Below are 16160 nucleotides of genomic sequence, written 5' to 3' on the forward strand. Positions count from 1 at the left end.
CACAAACTGTAAAAACTAACAACGCAATTAGAAAACTCGAGTCAGGGGTGCCTGGGTGGCTCAGTGGGTTAAAGCCTCTGCCTTCGGCTCAGGTCATGATCCCGGTGTCCTGGGATCGAGCCCCACATCAGGCTCTCTGCTCAGCGGGGAGCCTGCTTCCTCCTCTCTCTCTGCCTGCTTCTCTGCCTACTTGTGATCTCTGTCAAATAAATAAATAAAATCTTAAAAACAACAACAACAAAAAAAGCTCGAGTCATACTCAGTAGTTGCTATATAGACTGTTTCTGTCCCAGCCAAATTTAGGTGTTGAAGTCCAAACCCAGTGTGATGGTATCAGGAGGGGCTGCACAAGCCTGGGGGGTGGAGCCCTCGTGGATGTGAATGGGATTAGTGCCTTTACAGAAGAGCTCCCAGCCCCATTCTGCTGCTAAGGACTAAGGACACGGTAAGAAGATGTCTACTGATGAACCAGGAAGCAGCTCCTCAGCAGACATGGAATCTGCTGGTGCCATGATCTTGGGACTTCACAGCCTCCAGAACGGTGAGAAGTAAACTTCTGCTGTCCAGAACTGCCCCGTCGATGGCATTTTTTTGTTGTTGTTATGGCAGCCTGAGCTAAGACAGCTGTTGTTCAATTTTTTGGTGTGTAATGGTTTTGCGTTTTTGACTTGTTTTTAAGGATTCTTTTTTTTTTTTAAAGATTTTATTTATTTATTTGACAGAGAGAGAGCACAGTAGAGAGGCAGGCAGAGAGAGAGAGAGGGAAGCAGGCTCCCTGCTGAGCAGAGAGCCTGATGCGGGACTCAATCCCAGGACCCTGAGATCATGACCTGAGCCGAAGGCAGCGGCTTAACCCATGGAGCCACCCAGGCGCCCCCTGTTTTTAAGGATTCTTAAGAGTTAAAAGATGCAAAGTGTTTGTGGGTAAAACAGAAAACAAGGCTCTAAAAGTAACAAAATAGACCCCTTTAGTGCCTCTGGAGATAAACTAGCCCAGATGAAAAGAGGACAGTGTCACAGCATAGCTCTGAGTCCCTAGGGGTGAGATCCTGGTCCCTGCACCCCGGCTCCCTCCCTCACCTCCTCAGAACACCAACCATGAGGCAGGAGCACCACTCCCTGAGGGGAACACCACAGGTTCTCCCTCATCTGCTTCATCGTCCTCTAATTAAACCCGCTTCTCCCAAAGGACACGTGCACAAAAGAAACACTAGCTCTAATTCAATTTTACGTTTCTCTCACAACATTGTAAATATATTCCAGCTACATAATGGTCTGAATACTTTTTTGGGCTAACCTAGAAACCTAAATGCCATGTATAACATTGCTTCTATATGAAAATCCATTCCTGATACCAACTGGATGGCTTACAAAGTATTTTTGTCACATAATCTGCATATAAAAGCTAGGGTTGTCCTTTTTTTCTTTCTTTCTTTCTTTTTTTAATTCAAAGTTCTCACCTTTGACACACAGAGGAGGTTCTGGTCTTTTGCCCCATCTCCCCTCGTCTTCTGTCTTCCCGAAGGTGAGGGGAGAACTTGCCTGCAGCTCTCCGCCCTGTCATACCTTCAGGGAGGTCAGAAGAATGGACCACACCCACTTCCCTTCATGAGCTCCTCCCAAAGGTATATGAAGGCTCCCTCTTCCCTCCTCTGGTCCTAAAGCCTTGCTGCAGTCTCCTGGCCCTAAGGGGCCAGATCACTGCAGAGAGAGGTGGAGGCTTTGGAAAGCTCACCCAGGGAAACACCTGTGACTCAGCAAATGGACAGAGAAGCTGACTACAGGAACGGAAGGGCCTATGAGTGTGTGAGGCCCTGGGGGGAGAGGGGGCACGAATGCGTCAGGGGTCCCAGAACTGGCTTTGCAAACTGAACCTTATAGATTTGGGAGAAACAGGCAGGAAGCTTCATGCAAAGCCATCTCTCTCTCAGCCTCCTGTCCCAGCACCCCTTCCCAGAGCACGTACATGGGGGACTCCCTGGAAGGCAGTACTAACCAGTGCTGGGCCGCCACTGACCAAGCCAGTCCTTCGCTCCATTCTACCTTTGCTTGGCCATCATTGTTTTGGGAATCACTCTCTTGAGGGAACTCTGGAAAGGAGATATTGTAGCCCAAGTTTGTATTCGACTGTGGGGAAAAGAAAACCTTTCCGTTCCAGCTATGACTCCAATCAAAACACTTCTGAGGCTGCTGAAGCATCAACAGATGCAGCAGCTTCTCCTTCCTCACAACCAGTTTCTAGGCCAAGACTGTCAATCAGTTGCAGAAGGTGGAAAAGAAGATGACTCTCGAATGGCCCCCAGACTACGTGGTGAGTGCGGGTTGGGCCACTGGGTGATTACCGGCCTCCATAAACTAGTCCTTTCCTCTCCGTTTGGCGTTGCTCTTGCTTGAGGCTCCCTCAGCAGGAGGCCTTGAGTGGACAAAAGCCCCAACTAGTCTGAACTCATCACCCTCCAGTCTAGATCTTTCATGTTATTTGTAGACCAGACGTCAGAAAACAGCACTTTTCTTTTTATCCATGTTACCCTGCATGACAGGTTGCTAAAAAAACTCACGTGCCTTCCTGTAGAAATTTCCAACACTCAGGGTCTTCTCTGTTTTGTGACTCACACAGGCAATGCCATCCCTGTAGCTAATCCTTACACCTTCATCTGAGAGAAAACCGGCCTTACATTTACAGTATTTCGTTTTTTTTCCAACAGTATACTACATCTGACACCGCTGAAATGCAGCAGTATAAAAAACAACAGTGCTCATGCAAAATGGCTTTAAGCCCAGTTGGAGATGAGCTTTAGGTTGTAGATTTACGCCAAAGAATCCCACACAGAACCACCTCAAGATAACACCAAGGCCCTGATCTTTAAAGGCCAAAGCTTTGCACAGGTGCAACGCTCATGCAACACTCCTCAAAACCCAGCATCCACCTTCAACTGGCAAGATTCTACCATGTCATCGCCTTTGGGGATTCAGCGGATGCAGACCAAACCCATGTCTGTGGCAGCAGTTTCCAAAGCTTCCAGATATCACATCTATATTTAAACCCAGTTAGTCACCTACATTGGCCAAATCAATCTACTTGTAAGTGGAATACATTTTCCAATAAAAGACAAATATGTGTCTCAAAAATGTCAAAATCTAAAGAGCCAAAATCTCATTTTAATTACCAAACCAGAAATCATAGCAACTGCAGGATTATTAGGAGCTAATACTCATACAATGCTTACAAAGTGCCAAGCACTGTGTTCAGTTAAAAACAATGACAACTGTTCTGCCGAAGCTTCTCCAGTTCTGTGCATTTTGCATTCAACACTCATCTCAAAACAACACACCAGTTCAATCTAATAGAAGAGGTGACAATAAATGCATAAGAGAAACCTCAACCACAAGGCCCCCTGGCTGCCCCCACCAACCAGTCTATTACCACTCTGCTCTAATTAACGCCCCAGTTCCAGCAGCGCCCACTCTTGGGTCCTCAGGCTGCTGTGAGAGGCCCTAAAGCTCAGTACCGGATTTGGAGTTGGATTCGGACAATCTTTTTTTTTTTTTTTTAAAGATTTTATTTATTTGACAGACAGAGATCACACGTAGGCAGAGAGGCAGGCAGAGAGAGAGGGAAGCAGGCTCCCTGCTGAGCAGAGAGCCTGATGCGGAGCTCGATCCCAGGACCCTGGGACCATGACCTGAGCCGAAAGCAGAGGCTTTAACCCACTGAGCCACCCAGGATTCGGACAATCTTGTATTCAAATGTCAGCCCTCACCTTGAACAATTTAGCCCGCCTCTTGGTGTCTCCTCTTTCTCATCTGCGAAATTTGTAATGACAATTTGTAGCTCGTAGTGTGTTTATGTAGATTGGGTGAAACAGTGTATATGAAGGGGTCCCCAGAGAGCAAGGACTTGACTAATACCTGATATTATTAGATCCATTCTACATACCTTGTTGCAAAATGTACAAACCATACAGGAAAATGTGAATCACCTCGGAAATAAGAGGCAACCATGAAAAATTCTTTCACCGATGGATTATCCAAAAGTAACAGAATCTCTCGATTTTTATTATAGCCATCACAAGCTTCTCAACTACTTTTATGTGAACTGTCCCTAAGGGGGCAGAAAAGAAGAGATGAAAGAAGATAATGGTAATGAGTAAGGCATCGTAATCCTAAGCAAATGCTGGCTTTTATCCACCACTGGGAAAAGAGAGAAAACGGAGATGAGGCTATCAAGAGCCAAATCTAAACTAACCTATACTGCAACTTGTTAAAAGGTGGTATTTTCTATCAAAACATAATAACTGCCCAGACTTCCGCTGTGTTAAAGGTAACACCTTTTTCTAAAAATGAGCTCCTGGGCACATGTAAACATTTCTAAGTCTGCCTGAAATACACATATTCTTTACTGAACAAACATATCAGCTCGTAAACACATAGTAAAACTCATTGATCAACTTTCTGAGGCTGTGGAGAAAGCGTACGGAGAGGAGGAAAGTACCAACTGAGCAAAAATGTAAACTAGCTAAACTGCGTTCCCACTTAGGGAACTTTGAACCTGAGAAAGAGTACCTTCTCCCCCCTACGGCCTCCTCCTAGGCTTTGAGATCACAGGGAGAAGGAGCAGTGGGTGAGGGGCAGTAGAAATGATAGAAACATGTTGTATAGACCAAATACACGTGTCTTCCAAAATTCCACTGCAGCCCCAATCCTGATGGTATTTGGAGGTGGGACTTTTGGGAGATAATTAATTTTTTTTAAAGAATTTTATTTATTTATTTGAGACAGAGAGAGAAAGAGAGAGCAAGGGGTGGGGAGGGGCAGAGAGAGAAGGAGAAGCAGACTCCCCCAAGCACAGAGCCTGATGTGGGGCTCAATCCCAGGATCCCGAGATCATGACCTGAGCCGGAGGCAGATGTTTAACTGACTGAGCCACCCAGGTGCTCCTTGAGGTTACTAGATTTAAATGAGGTTATGAGGATGGGGTTCTCATTGATGGGATTAGTGTCCTATGAAAGGAGGAAGAAACATCAGAGCTTGCTTGCTCTCTGCCATGTGAAGACAAAACAAGCAGGTGGCCATCTGCAAGCCAGGAAGAAAGCTCTCACAAGGCACAGAATCTGCCAGCACCTTGATCTTGACTTCCCAGCCTCCACAACAGTGTGAAATAAAAGTCCATTGTGTACGCCCGGCTGTTGATGGTATTTTGGTACAGCAGCCCAAGTTGACTAAGAAAGTGCCTGAGCAGAGTCAGGGTGGAGAGTGAAATGAAGAGGAGGGTATGTTTTCAGCAATAACTTAAAAGTCTCCAAACAAAGCAATTGGACTCATTTTAATGTTATTAGTCATTAAATAGGAAACATAAATAATACATCAGGTGGTCATTTAAAAATGCCATTATTTCAGAAAACCAAAATCGCCCAACTCAATTCCAGCTTACCAAGGTACCTCCAATGACATCCAACATCTTTTGACACTCATTTCAGGGAGCCTTCTGGAGAAGGGTCAGGATAATCTCTCTATCCCACTCTGGAGCACCTCAATCAATGGGCCCCTTTGCTCTCTGTTTTCCAGGTGCGTTTGGACAAAAATGGTACTGGCTGGAGATCAATGGAGGGAAAAACAATAGCATGCAGGCATTCACTCCGTGGCTCTCCATGCCAGGCCCAGGCCTCCAATGGCTGCAGTCCTCCTTAAGACCACAGCTTCTGGGGGCTTCCCTGACCAAGAGGTTTGGTTTCTCAAATTCCCATAACTATTCCCTACTGTTACCTCTTCAAGGTGGTGACAGTACCCTCCTCTTCTAGTCTTAGGGGGCTTCCACGTCATTTCTTGATTTCTTTTCATCTGGCCTGCACATCTGAAATAGTCTCTTCAGTAGATTAATTTCAGTTCAACCCTTGTGCATATGCGAGCTGTTTCCTACCCAGATAATTGGACCAGGTGCGAGGAAGACCTGAGGAGTCAGTCTTATCTCACCTAGGTGCCAGGTTTAATTACAGCCCAGACTCTGACTGGTCACTGGCATCCCCTGTGGGACCTGAGCTCTTTACACTCAGCAGAGAACCTCAAACAGAAAATAAGTAAACACCTTCTATTCCCCAGTCAGAGGTCTCAACCTAACTTGACAGCGGTCACTCTTGTTGAGTCCCTGAATTTCAGATCTGACTTGCCCACCTACCCCTGAAATGCTCACCTGCTCCTCCAGACTCTGGACTCTGTCCTCCTGCCTGATTCCATAGGGCTCACTCCCTCCTTGCTATTCTGATTCTTGGCCTTAATCCCTCACCAACCTGGTATTACAGGTTCTGTTCTGCCCTCACCAGCATGTCCCATCCCACTTTAGCCCAAGTCCTGCCTGGTGACCACCAAGGATGATCTTTTCTTTTCTTTCTTTAAGATTTTATTCATTTATTTGATGGAGAGAAGAACAGAAGTAGGCAGAGCTGGGCAGAGGGAGAGGGAGAAGCAGGCTCCCCACTGAGCAGGGAGCCTGACATGGGACTTGATCACAGGGCCCCGGGATCATGACCTGAACTGAAGGCAGATGCTTAATCGACTGAGTCACCCAGGCACCACATGGGGGAAGTCTCCATAGAGAAGTATCACCTCTGAAAGTCAGGATCTTACACTACATTATCTTTTCTGGTTTGGGGACTTAACTAGCAAAATCAAAAGGGAGAATTTCCTAGTATTTCTTAAAAATTAATTTAACTACTAAGGAAAGCAATGAAAATTAGAAAGATTTGCTCACTGACTATAATTAATACATTCATTGTAAGAAAGGAGAGGGGCTGAACTGTGATGAAATGAGCTATGGCAGAAAATAAATCCGAGTTTTACTAAATCAACTTGGAAGACTCACTTGGGCTTACTAAACTTTATGCTCCATTTGAAAATGAAAAAGATGGTGATGCCTGGATGGCTCAGTGGGTTAAGCCTCTGCCTTCGGCTTGGGTTGTGATCCCAGGGTCCCAGGATCGAGCCCCAAATTGGGCTCTCTGTTCGGCGGGGAGCCTGCTTCCCCACTCTCTCTACCTGCCTCTCTACCTGCTTGTGATCTCCCTCCCTCTCTGTCAAATAAATAAAATGAAAAATATGGTGAAAAGGACCAGCAAGACTCCAAAAGCTAAGAACTAAATATGAGCCGGTATTATGTCACATCGACCCGTTTTCAGCTCCTCCTTGCCTTGCACGATGCAGGACAGGACCCCAGCAGTGCAGAGGTATGGGAGAGGCTGCGATGGCAAAGCAAGCTATCAGGACTTGAAAACCCAGTGGATCCTGAGGGGAAGTCAAACCTCAAAAAACCAGAGTGGGTTGGCTACCTGGTGCACACTCTCCACACTTGGAGACTTTCCAGCTAACCTTGGAGGCTCGGAGTTTGACTTCATGAATGAGAGTGGGCTACCCCTACAGGAGTAAATGACGACGGAGGCAGGGCTATGACTAGTACCCCCGAATACATTCAATACTACCCACTCGGCTAGAGGTAGCCCCAACCTAATTCATTTGGCCAACAGTCAATTCAATTCTTTTAAAAGCAACACTAGCATATCTGAGAAGCTTGTTAAAAATCCAAAACTCAGGCCCCACCCAAGGCCTACTAAATCAGAAACTCTGGGAGTGGGGCTAAGCAATCCACATTTTAAGAAGACTTTCAGGTGATTCTGATGTGCACTAGAGAGCACCCACGTAGAGAACAGATAAAAATGACTTTTTTCACAACAGCTCTACCCCTCCCCCAAATAATTACCAAAATTATTATTATTATTTATTACCATTAATTATTTACCAGAAGGTTGGAAAAATATTTCTTTTTCTTTTATATACAATCAATTTGGGATTATCCTCACTGATTCAGAAAGCCGTGGAATGGATAACAAAGTCATTAATCACTGACTTAGGCACAACCTCTTACGAAAGATCCACCATCCCCACTCATTAGGCTTTACTTACCAAACTTCAGGGATATTCACTGAATCCCTAGCATCTACAACAGAGTCTGGCACAAATACTGGCCGAGTGAATAAATGGGCACAATGAATGGAGTTCCCGAGAAAGAGGGAGCTGGTGATGCTGCCTATCAACACAGAATCATTTGGAAACTAACAATGTCCTGTGCCTGAGCCACAAAATAGTTCACACACACACACACACACACACACACACACACACACACACACCAGAGATGGCTGCAAGTCTACTGTACTGTCAAAACTCTTCTCTACAACTGGCTGCCTAGTCCCGGCTGCCTCCCAGCTGCAACAGCTGGTATGAGAAAAGACTTGTAAGAACCAACACCCACCCCCCGCCCTGATCTTCCCAGAGAGAGGTTCAACCATCCCCCCTGAGGATTTCTGAACAAGAATTATACAACTGGCACAGTATGAGGAGTGAGCATTCTGCAGGAGTCTCCTGTTGGAGTACTATTTTTAAAAAGGCAAACAAGAGGGAGACAAATTACAAGGAAGTTGCATTTTTACAGCAATTGGGAGAAAAAGCTCACTTCTTACCAGAAATGGAAACCCATATGATATCACTGTACTGCATATGAATTATTAATGTTTATCATTTTTTTAATAAATTAGGTATTCAGGAAGGTTCCTGTTGACGTCACGTTTGACATCATAATGCTTCATCATTCTAAAAGCTTAATGAGATTAATTATTGCTAGAAAAAAGGAGAGAGAGATCAAGCACACATTTTTGTACCCTGGGGAATACCAGAGACCAAGTAGATAATGAGAATATGGTTTATAATTGATGTACAAAGAGGAAATTAAAAAAGAGAAACTATTAGGACCCACTACCACTGTAAACAGGACCAAATAGCAAGGACTTTATTTTTTTCCCCTGAGCATTTTGGAAAAGGGCGGGGCAGAGGAGGGGTGAGCGGTCCGGACATGGGTGACCAGCACCTATCTCAAACTGTTAAGGCAGAAGAATTCTTATTCTAAAAAGAAATGTAAACAAAGTTTTTATAAAATTATCTCATCCACAAAGAGTATGGAACATGTGAAGATAGAAAAAGATAATATAACCCTGAGTCACAAGTCCTAAAAGGATACTATTAAATATATTAAAGCAATTCTGTGATAATAATTCTGTATGACTTGTCTAAATAATAACTCTGGACTCAAATGTAATTTCAAATATATAGTTTCTGAGATCTACACAGACAAATTAGTGTTGAATCACTGAACCGGCAGTTTCATTCCCAACGTTCTTCGTAAAAGGTTGGAATGAATTAAGCTCTTATTTGGAAATCCTGTTGATAAAGCAATGTGAGTTGAATTCCTATTCAGGTCAAGCCTTTAACACTTCAGCCAAGTAGCAATGATATTTCTACAAGCTTATACCAGATGCTAATAATTGGGACTCATTTTCCCTCCAGTTTTTTCTCCATTTGCTGAATAACCTCTTGAGGGAAGTATTAAAACATGGAGAATGAATTCATTCATTATTCCTTCTTCCGATAAACAAACATGGAATAGCCAGAGTCGCCAGGTATTAAATTGGGATTCTTGGTACTATGAAAGGCAGAAATATACAATTTCTCTTACACACCCACCCAAAAAAAATTACCACAGAGTTCATAAGTTGTCACCATTCTGAACTACTTCAATATCTTCACGTTGCCTTTTCAACAAGAAGGCAAAGGCTATTTTTTAAAATAACATCCCTATTTAATTATCCCACCCAATATATCATTTTAACCCCATGAAATTGCTCCTGATGCTTTTTTAAAAAATTTTTTTTATTATTTTTGTGTGTGTGTGAACCAGTGTGGGGGAGAAAAGCTTGAGAAAAGAAAAAGATAACGTTTGGCACATGCCTCTGTAACAAATGTTCAATCGGTAAGTTGTACTGTCAGGAATCCAGGGCTCCAGCCTTTGGATATTTTATCATCACATGGTTAAGATTCAAAAGCTAGAAGAGAAAGTTTATACCTGGTACATAGTAGGTGCTCAGTAAATGGTCTTTTTTTGTTATCATGATTATTATATTAGTATATTATATGACTGTTACCAGAGAAATACTACCACTATAAGTAAACTCAGGTAAGCTTCATGTTACAAAATCGGATCCTGTTATAATAAGTTCACTAAAAGGAGCTCTAGAGCTTCCAGACTCAAACCAACTCATGCCATCCTTCTCTTCACCTTTCCACTGAAGGCTGATTTGATCCAGTAAACGCCAGGTGCCTATTCACCCTAGGCCAACTGTTGAATAACTTTTCAAGTACTAAACATAAAATTTTCTCTGCCAAATAATTAATTAATTAATAACAGTCCCTGGTAATCTATGGACCATGTAAAAGCTGTGATTCTAAACAACATTCAGAGTCATAGGGATGTATTTTTTTTCCCTGTGCACAATGGAATGTGCCATTGTCATTCTGTTTGCTACAATGATAAAAGGCCCAGTGGCCAGACTTACAAAATGAAAACCCTCTTCAATTTCATAGTATTTTGAGAACATACAGGAGGGCACTATTAACGCAATCATTTTTCTTCTGTCATTAAGAAATTGCTAGTGGCTGCTTTAATGATTTAAACACTTTTTTCCCCCACTTCCTCAAAATCCCACTTTCCTGTGAGATGAGAGGTATGTTCAGAATCTTCGTCCTCAGCTGCACTGCACTGGAAACCGCTGCCCCTCATGGTAGCTCAGCTGACCCTCCAAACTCACAGCCAGGTGCCCTCAATTATGTCTAGGAGGCGGCCAACCCGAAGAAGGCACAAACAACAGGTTCCACTCTGTTCCTCTTCCTCTATCCCTTCCTACATCTCTCCGCACAACACAAACACCCTCATTCATTCACAAATCCCCACGCTCGGTCCCTGTGGTTAAGACTCCGTGCAGCTGGCTCTCCCAGGTAAAAAGCTGTACCCGAGGCACTACCGTATCCTTGCACCGGGTCTGCACTATTCACCTGCAAGGCAGGCGGATTCGAGCCCGGAGCTCAGATTTCATTCAGCCAGCCACCAGAGGCTCTCAATGATACCCACCCCACCTCCTGAGTTAAGGGAACCACAGCCTTCCTTCCCTCAGTGGGAAATGGGGCCAGCCCACAGGCTTCCCACCGCGCTCCCTTCTCCACCGGTCCCCTGGAACCAGCTCCCAGGACCCCTCCAAGGGTCTCTTCTGCTCACATTTCCTGGGCCCGCATCGCTCCCACACAGGAAAAGTAAACTCCTCCTTAGTGACAATCTCCCAAACCAACCGCGTCACGGCCACTCAACTCTGCCGGAGCCCCCTACTCATGCCGGCCCCGCCCGGACGGGGCGGGCAGCCCCCCACCAGCCTGAGCCGTTTACCTTGACGCTGGTGTAGCTGGTCTGGGTCTCGGCCTCCGCGCTGCTGCAGCAGTGGCGCCTCCGGCCCCTGCAGGTGGTCGCGGCGGGGGCTGCGGAGCCCGCGCTGCTGCCGCTGCTGCTGCTCCCGCCGCTGCCCAGTTCCGCGCGGGCCCTGCGGACGCGGGCGGCGCCCGGGGGTCCCGAAGCGCAGCTCGGGGGAATAACGTCGGCGGCGTCGGTCTGGACGAAGAGGCCGTGCGGGGGGGCCGCGGGGCCCTGCGACACGCTGGTGGTCTGGCGGGGCGAGTTGGACTCGTCCGAGTCCCGGCAGTAGATCACGCCGCTCTGCGAGACGTGGATGCTGGGGGCGCAGCCCATCCCTCAGCCGGGCTCCCCCGCGCGCCGGCCCGCGCCCCCGGCCGCCGGGACCCGGGGCACCCGCGGCCACCTGCAGTGAGGGGGCGGGCGCCTCGGCGGCCGCGGAGGCACCCGGACTGCGCGCCCCCCGGCCTGCCTGGCCGCCGCTCCGTCGGGCTCGCCGCGGCGACTCCAGCCGAGCCTCGGGGGGCTGCGCGCGTCACCCCAACTTTCCCTTCTGGGCCATCTTCCTCCCCGAGCGGAGAGCGCGCACACACAGCGCCCCGCGCGCACCGGCAGCCGCCACCCTCCCTGCCGCGGCGCCCCAAACACGCTCCCCGCGCCTCCGCCTTCCCCTCCTCCCTCGGCTCGGCCCGCGCCGCCGCCCAGCTCAACCTCGCCGGGCTCCCGCGCCCGCGGCCCCTGGGCCAGGGCGCCCGCCCGCCTGCACCTTCTTTCCCCACTTTCGGTCCGCGTCCGTCCCCCTCCCGCTCTCGCTCCCACCCTCCTTCCTCTCCGAGTGCTCCCGCTCGGGCCCCACTGCGCCCCTCGCCTGGCGCTCCCCGAGCTCTCCCCGGCTGGGCGAGATTATATGACTCGGCTCGGCCCCCGGGGCCCCAGCGCGCTGCAGCTGGCACCACGCCTCTGCGCCCGCCCTCCTCCTCCGCGGTCCGAGGCCTCGTCCCTTCTGCGCCCGCTGCCCCTCGTGGCACGCACCCCAGGCCGGCCCTAAGGGCTGTGCAGCCCAGGGGAGCCCTGCAATGTGCCTCTCGCCCCTCACCAACACACTGTATCACACCCCTGAGCAAAACACCAAGACGCCCCTCCCCAACAGCCCAAGCCCACCCCACTGACTAGCTCTCCTCTCGGCGCACTCAGGTAATTAAGGAGAGACCTCGTGCTTCCGTAGTCCGCCTATCACTTCCCCCCACACGGTCTGAGGACAGAGTCTTCAGAAGTCCATTCCATGTCTAACCTCAACATTTGGAGGTTCATGCCACGGAATGAGAGACCCTGCAGAGGAAGGAACCCTTAAACACACAAATTCCCCTAAGATCCTAAGATCCATGCAAGGAACAGAGGAAGCTGTCCGTGTGCTCTGGGCTTTCCCCTCCAGAGTTTTCACCTCCTGCTTGGATGTCACCTAATTTTCACCCTGACTTCTACCCATCCAGCCTCCTGTTGTCCAGGGCTCTCCCTCTGCCTTCCCTCACTTCCCCAGGTGAGGCATACATGGGCCAAGCTTCACTCAAGGAGAATAAGATACCTTTAGAAGCAAGGCTGCCATTCAGTCTCCCCATGATATGAAATGTGGATTTGAGATGCGAGACACCACTGCCATTTATTCATTGGCTCTTTTAGTGATTCCTACCTGCTGCCACAGTGGCAGAGGGGAGAAAGGGGTTGGTCTAAGAAAGGACTCCATCTAGAGCTGTTTACAAGGGCAAGGGCAAGAACACACAGTCATAATGCTAAGTACAAAGAAGTATTCAATTTGAAATAATTTCTTTGCTTCTCTTCATACCATCGACTTTTAGAGTGGCTGAAGACTTCAAATGACAGCTCCTAACCTTTATAGAAAAGCAAGATGTCACCCCACATCCCAAATGCAAATAGAGAGAGGGAAAAGAACTAGTCTAACCTAATTCTATCTTTGTTTCTGTTTCTCAGTTTAGTACTCCAACTTTCCACCTTTTTGTCTTTTTTTTTTTTTTTTGATGGCATGAAAAAGTCTATCTTTGGTTATTGCAGAAAAAGTCTATGCTATATTTCTAATGGACACGCAAATTGCTCATAAAATTTCTGGGCAGGTTAGGTTTCGCCAAGAAGCAGATTCTACGATGGTCTTCACCAGGCAAAAAAAAAGGTTTATTCTTTCTTGGAATCTACAACTGGAAGGGAAGGAGGAGGGTTGGGGGAAGAGATTGAGCTAGGGTATGGTCTTAATAAAAGCCTCAGCTCTCCCTAAGGTGGGGGAGGGGGTGGATTCTGTAGTTGGGGTGAGGATTCAAAATTGTCCTGAGGTAAGGCGGGGAGAATGGGCCCTTCTATTCCCACGAGATGCTTGAAGGCCACCTCAGCAACTGTGCAGAAGGTGGCTCTCTTCAGCTGAGCCAGTCCCCTTACGAAACCAACAGCTGAACTGAGGGCTGTCTGCTGGCAGCTCTCCCCCAGCCAGAGTGGTATTTCTTTCCCGGCATCATGACCTCTTCCACAATTCCCTCCAGGCTCCCTGGGTCCATACTTTCTTGGCCCTACCCATGCCTATAAGAGCACCACATTAAATGGTCAAGACAGATAAGAGAGAAGATAATCATTCATTTGAAAAAGGCCCAAGTCTCAAGGCTGCCATCTGCTCTGCTTCCAAGGGACTGTTCCGAATCTGAGCAAATACCATCAGAGTTAAATTCCAAAACTGCTGCTCTCCATACCAATCCCAGATTCATGCGAAATCACGAGTTAATCATTCCTAAAGCTAATCCATGATTCTCTCATATATGATCATTTCAGTCATCCTTCAAGGAGCACCCAGGGGCAGCTTTTTGTGAAACTTAGAGCCATGTTAATTGTCATGCTTCAGTGACCACTTCAGAGTTTCCTCTAGGAATGTGGTCACTATGAGGAAACCACTCAGAGAAAAGGACCAGTCACTGGCTGAGGCTTTTGAAGACAAGAAGATAAAACAGAAATTACGAGCAGTCTTCTGGTGGAGACACTAGAGGCTGGATCACGAAGGGACAAGTCAACCAGACACCAATTCAGGTTGATCTCTCTACATTTAAAAAAAATTAAAAGAACGACAAGAAGATTAAGCCTTGAAAGAGTAAGTAACATCAAGGTAGCTATCAAACAGTATGAAGCTGCTTTAGCATATTAATTGAACACTTTGTACTGGGACCAGTGCCTTTTTCCCTGAATGCAGTTCTTCTCAGCAGAAGATGGAATGCACTAGGTATACATTTTTCCACCCATTCCCAGAGCAGCAAGAGTTCCAATATCTTCCGCAGACGCAGCTCCCACTGCCAATGCTGAGTTAGTAAAAGGGAAAAAAATAATGCATCCCTATCATCTCCAGCAAGTGTTCTCAGTGGGAATGTGTAACCTGTCCTGTTGTGGACACAGTTCTGGTCACTGAAACATGTGCAAGTGAAGGAGAAATGGCTGAGCCGAAATCATTCCCTACTTTCGCTCTGCGGCCTGAGTTCTTGCTTGTATACGTTATTTCTGGACTGATTCCCATGCCACAATCTCAATGCATTCCAAGACAACAGTAAAGCCTACAAGCTCAGACACTGGAGATAACATTTAGGCTCAAGTTACATAATAGGGTCAGAGAAACCAACATTATAAAAAAAAAATTAAATTAGGTGGGAAAAAAATTTAGTTACAGTCAATGACCAAGAAACAAATCAAAGCAAACAACACCAGAAATTTCTTCAAAAACTGAACCTCAGATCTGTCCAGGGTCCACTGAATGGCCTGTATGTTTTATACTGATGTCAAATAAGAGCTTATTTCAGAAGTAGGACCCAGAGGCACTGGAAGATCATGAATGGTTAAGGTCTTTTCCCATTTTTTTGAACTGGCATGACTCTTCCAGAACTCCTCTAAAGAAGCAGAAAATGGGATTAATACATTCTGCATGACTCTTCACCAGAAAGGTTAAAACAATAGCAGCTTTCTGATTGATCTTTAGATAACCAAACATTTAATCAACCAATCAACCTTACAGAGCTTCTGGATTCAAACTACATTCTTAATGGTGGAACTTATTGGAAATCTAATCACCTGATAAGTGAAATGAGAGACTCTGTTAAGTAGCAGCCTGGTACAGTGGAAGGTTCACTGAACTCAGAGTGAGGAGGGCGAATCCGACACCCACTGCTGCTTTCCAGAGCTGTATAACCTCGGGCAAGTCACTTAACCTCAGGGCCCTAATTTCCTAGAGACTCTCCAAAATCTCTAAATCACCAACACTTGGGGATGCTATGAAATTTCTACTTCCTTTTACTAAATTACTTTTAATTTAGAATAGTGGAATCCTTGAATGGAAAGAGTGGTATCAAACCTAACTGCACATCAGAATCACCCTAAAGAATTTGTCAGAAATAACAACAGTTGCCTGGTCCCATCCCAGAGACTTGGATTCAGGGGTCAAGGACAGGTCCAGCACCTGCCAGCAAAGAAAGCAAGTTCAGTGTACCCTTTCCACAGACTCCTTTGGGGAACTAGAGTAGAAATCAGAGTCCTTATAAGAGCCTACAAAACCCTAGCTGACGTGGCCCTTGCCTGACCTTTCTCAGCCCTCTTCCCTCTTGCCCTGGCTCTCTCTGCATCAGCCACACTGGCCTCCTTGCTGCTTCTCCAGGAGTCTGAACATTATTAGCCAGGGGCTCTTGCCTCTGACTGTTATTCTGTTCCATCAAATATCACAGGGCTTACTTCCTCACCTCCCTTAAGTCTCTGCTCAGATGTCGCCTACACAATAACTCCTGTTTAAAATCACAAC

General features: G+C 46.8%; 1 protein-coding gene across 10 annotated transcripts in view; it reads right to left on the bottom strand.

Moving 5' to 3' along the window:
- The window catches only part of PDE8B (phosphodiesterase 8B), a gene marked incomplete at its 5' end in the record, with an annotated part of 264283 nt that overhangs the window by 223849 nt on the left and 24274 nt on the right, over window positions 1-16160 (bottom strand). For 9 of the 10 annotated variants that reach the window (XM_080803412.1, XM_080803414.1, XM_080803415.1 and 6 more), the window contains one exon: window positions 11315-11671. In XM_080803412.1, coding sequence (XP_080659538.1) covers window positions 11315-11671 — 357 coding nt within the window. Of the gene's footprint in view, window positions 1-11314; window positions 11672-16160 lie in introns of those variants that run through there. The other variant, XM_080803411.1, reaches the window with a different exon arrangement.

Source organism: Martes martes (assembly GCF_963455335.1).
Source record: "Martes martes genome assembly, chromosome: 5".
Taxonomy (NCBI): Eukaryota; Metazoa; Chordata; class Mammalia; order Carnivora; family Mustelidae; genus Martes; species Martes martes.